This window comes from Gastrolobium bilobum, unplaced genomic scaffold (genome assembly GCF_033153095.1).
Source record: "Gastrolobium bilobum isolate Gb01-03AN ecotype WA unplaced genomic scaffold, APGP_CSIRO_Gbil_v1 utg1487, whole genome shotgun sequence".
Taxonomy (NCBI): domain Eukaryota; kingdom Viridiplantae; phylum Streptophyta; class Magnoliopsida; order Fabales; family Fabaceae; genus Gastrolobium; species Gastrolobium bilobum.
Genome location: NW_026899081.1, coordinates 25,947 through 28,927, shown reverse-complemented (window position 1 = coordinate 28,927; position 2,981 = coordinate 25,947). Strand labels below are relative to the sequence as shown.

Below are 2,981 nucleotides of genomic sequence, written 5' to 3'. Positions count from 1 at the left end.
CTCAGAAATATCATGCCGTTACTTTAATGGGAACAGATCTACTGACCATAGAAAAAATTTATCATTTTTACAACTAATTTAATCACCGTTGATTTTTGACAATCTAATAGTTATAATTTATTGAAAATTAATAACATTTATTGTGTCACATTTATTAATTAATTATTAATTCTCAATAAATTATAACTGCTAGATTGACGGAAATCAACGATGATTAAATTAGTTGTAAGAGTGATAAAAAAATTTTGTGGTAAATATATCTTGCCCCAACTTTAATACAACAGTTTGTTGATTTAAATTTCTTTTAAGTAAGTTCATTTCATGTTATGAGCTTACTTCAACAATCAAATAACTATGATATGATTTTAAAGTATGACCACGACTCAAAAAAATGCTCTTCTCTTGGTGAGAAGATCGATTATGCAGCTGAAAACACAAAGCAGCTTAGCCGCGCACCAGCATCCAATATGAAAACACCCATTAATGCACATAATATGAGTAACATTGGCAACCAAATCATTACATGCACCAGTTTCAGCAGCAGCATTAAAAAAAAAAAAAAAATAGACCAAGATCATATGGCATAATACATTTCACTAGAAAAAAAGAGGAGGCTTAAGAAGCTTTATTAAGCAAAGAAAGACTACTTATACAAACCACCGAATAGCTGATGGAGCTATTGCTTACACATAATAAGTATTAGTTAAATTCTGCAAGTGCTATCCGAACATTACTAACCTCATAACTAAAAAGTTTACCCCATCGCCCTCTTAATAAGAAGGGTGATCAAAGAATATTTTGCAGCACAGCTCCTTTCTTAATCAGCTCTAGACTGACCAGCACGAGAAGACAGGATAATACCAACAATGAGACCATACAGGGCAAGAGCTTCGGCAAAGATGAGGATGAGAATCATTCCAACAAAAAGTTTTGGCTGCTGAGCGTTGGCTCTGCAGAAGAAGAAGAATTATTCAAAGAGAGGAATGTATTAGGAATTATTGCAAAAGGTGTATTCCTAAATCAAATTCACAACAAACGCAGGCTAGCAACAGCAAATTATATGTTCCATCAAGGATTATACTTATACCCAATTTGATGGTTAAAAAGACTAGGGATATATCAACATGTACTTCCTAAGAAAACAGTTCTGCAGTGTAACTAAGAATTCAGGGACCCATATACTCAATGATAAAAAGCAGTGTCAATGTGGAATTCTATAGACATTAGCACCATAGCAAATAAGAAACAAAAAGGGTCCCTGAAAAACAGTTTCAAGTTTAATCATAGATGAGTTACTAGGGAAGAAGAATTATACCTAACACCAGCATCACCAACAATACCAATAGCCATGCCAGCAGCAAGCCCAGCCAGCCCGCAGGCAAGGCCAGAGGAGAGATGTGCATAACCATCAAAGAGGTAATAAGATTTAGCCTTTGGATTAATCCCTGTACTGATTATAACAGCGATAATAAGGCCATAAATACCCAAAACTCCAGCCATAACAACAGGGACAATAGACTTCATCACCAGCTCTGGTCTCATTACACCCATCGAAGCCACACCTACGCCACTCTTTGCTGTGCCATACGCAGCTCCCATACCTTCCTCCATCAGTTCAAATGAAACTCTTAGTAACATAAATTTTGAGAGAAGGAAGAGATACGACGAAGCTACCAATTGTTGATTTTTTTATAATTTAAAACAATTCAACTGTTCTTCTGCCAATCATTTTCAAAATTAAGTGAAACAATTTCTATAAGAATTATTTTGTTTGCAGAATTTCAAAACAAGGAAGATTCTTACAAGAGATAGTTGACCAACTACCTATAACGTGAGAAACGACTACTTGACCATGAAATCATTTCAATAACATTTCAGCGTTTATATATAAAACCCAATATATGATTTGCATTAGCTTATTGAATCCAACAACAATTGCTGCACAGAAACGATCAAAGCACTAACAGAATCAACAAGCACAATATAAGACATATTACTGTACGACTTTTGCGCATCGAATATTAAAATATCGTTAAAAAGCGAAACCGAAAAGAGATCGTGAAAAGACGAACACAGATCTAATTGAGAAATTAGGGAATGAATTACAGGAGAAGACAAGGGCAGCTGCGGCTCCAAGGAAGCCAAAAAACGGTGCCGTCTCATCGCCGCTGAATGGAGCCATCAATACTGAAACGACGTCGAATAGATCTGATCTGAGAAGTGAGATATTCCGATTTCGTCACAGAGACGTTTTCCAAGTTCCGATCTCTGTTTGCCGTACAACGAGTGAGGAAAACGTGGCTACACCACCTATCACTGCTCTCCTTTTTTATATAGTTAGTTTATTACATCCTCGGATGCCTCAACTGGTCCTGGTAGAAATGACCCAAACCTCAATTTAAGCGGCCCAGTTGAGTTGTCACAACAAGCCAGTCAAGTTGGGCTCTTAGCGTGTTTCATAATGGGCTTGGGCTATTCAAAAGTAGTGGCCCGAAATTGAAGGCGGGAATAGTATAAATGGTCTTAGAATTCGTTTGGATGAAAAGTAATTCTCACTTTATATTCGTTTGGATATTTGCTTTAAAAAAATCAAAAATCAAAAATTTACTTTTATTAGTAGTTGAAAATTTTAATTTCTAAAAAAAGCAGAAGTCAAAAGTTAAATATTTTTTCAAAAACTAAATATTTTTATAAAAATATAAATAGCTTTAGCTTTTGTAAAGAGATAAAAGTTAGAAAAGGAACCAGGTGAGTGAAAGAGGAATAGAAAAGCATGGCAATAACACTGAACAGTGGTGTCAATAAATGTGTAGGTAAAATAAGAAAAACACATTTCAACACACTTTTTTTTAAAAAACAAGCCAAGTGTAAAAAATGGTGCAGCTTTTTATGTGTTAAATAATACTGCATTCCGAAATAGTTAAGCTGGGAATTTTAGGGTTGCATTTTATTATTACAAACTGAAATTCTAATTATAGAAG

General features: G+C 34.8%; 1 protein-coding gene across 1 annotated transcript; it reads right to left on the bottom strand.

Moving 5' to 3' along the window:
- Positions 1-481: 481 nt before the first annotated feature.
- On the bottom strand, positions 482-2,318 carry LOC133287017 (V-type proton ATPase 16 kDa proteolipid subunit-like). Its single transcript, XM_061484556.1, has 3 exons — positions 2,107-2,318; positions 1,316-1,601; positions 482-950 (listed from the first exon to the last, which is right to left on the bottom strand). Exons 1-3 carry the CDS (start codon positions 2,180-2,182, stop codon positions 818-820), a joined length of 495 nt encoding a protein of 164 aa, XP_061340540.1. The 5' UTR covers positions 2,183-2,318; the 3' UTR covers positions 482-817.
- Positions 2,319-2,981: the final 663 nt, after the last annotated feature.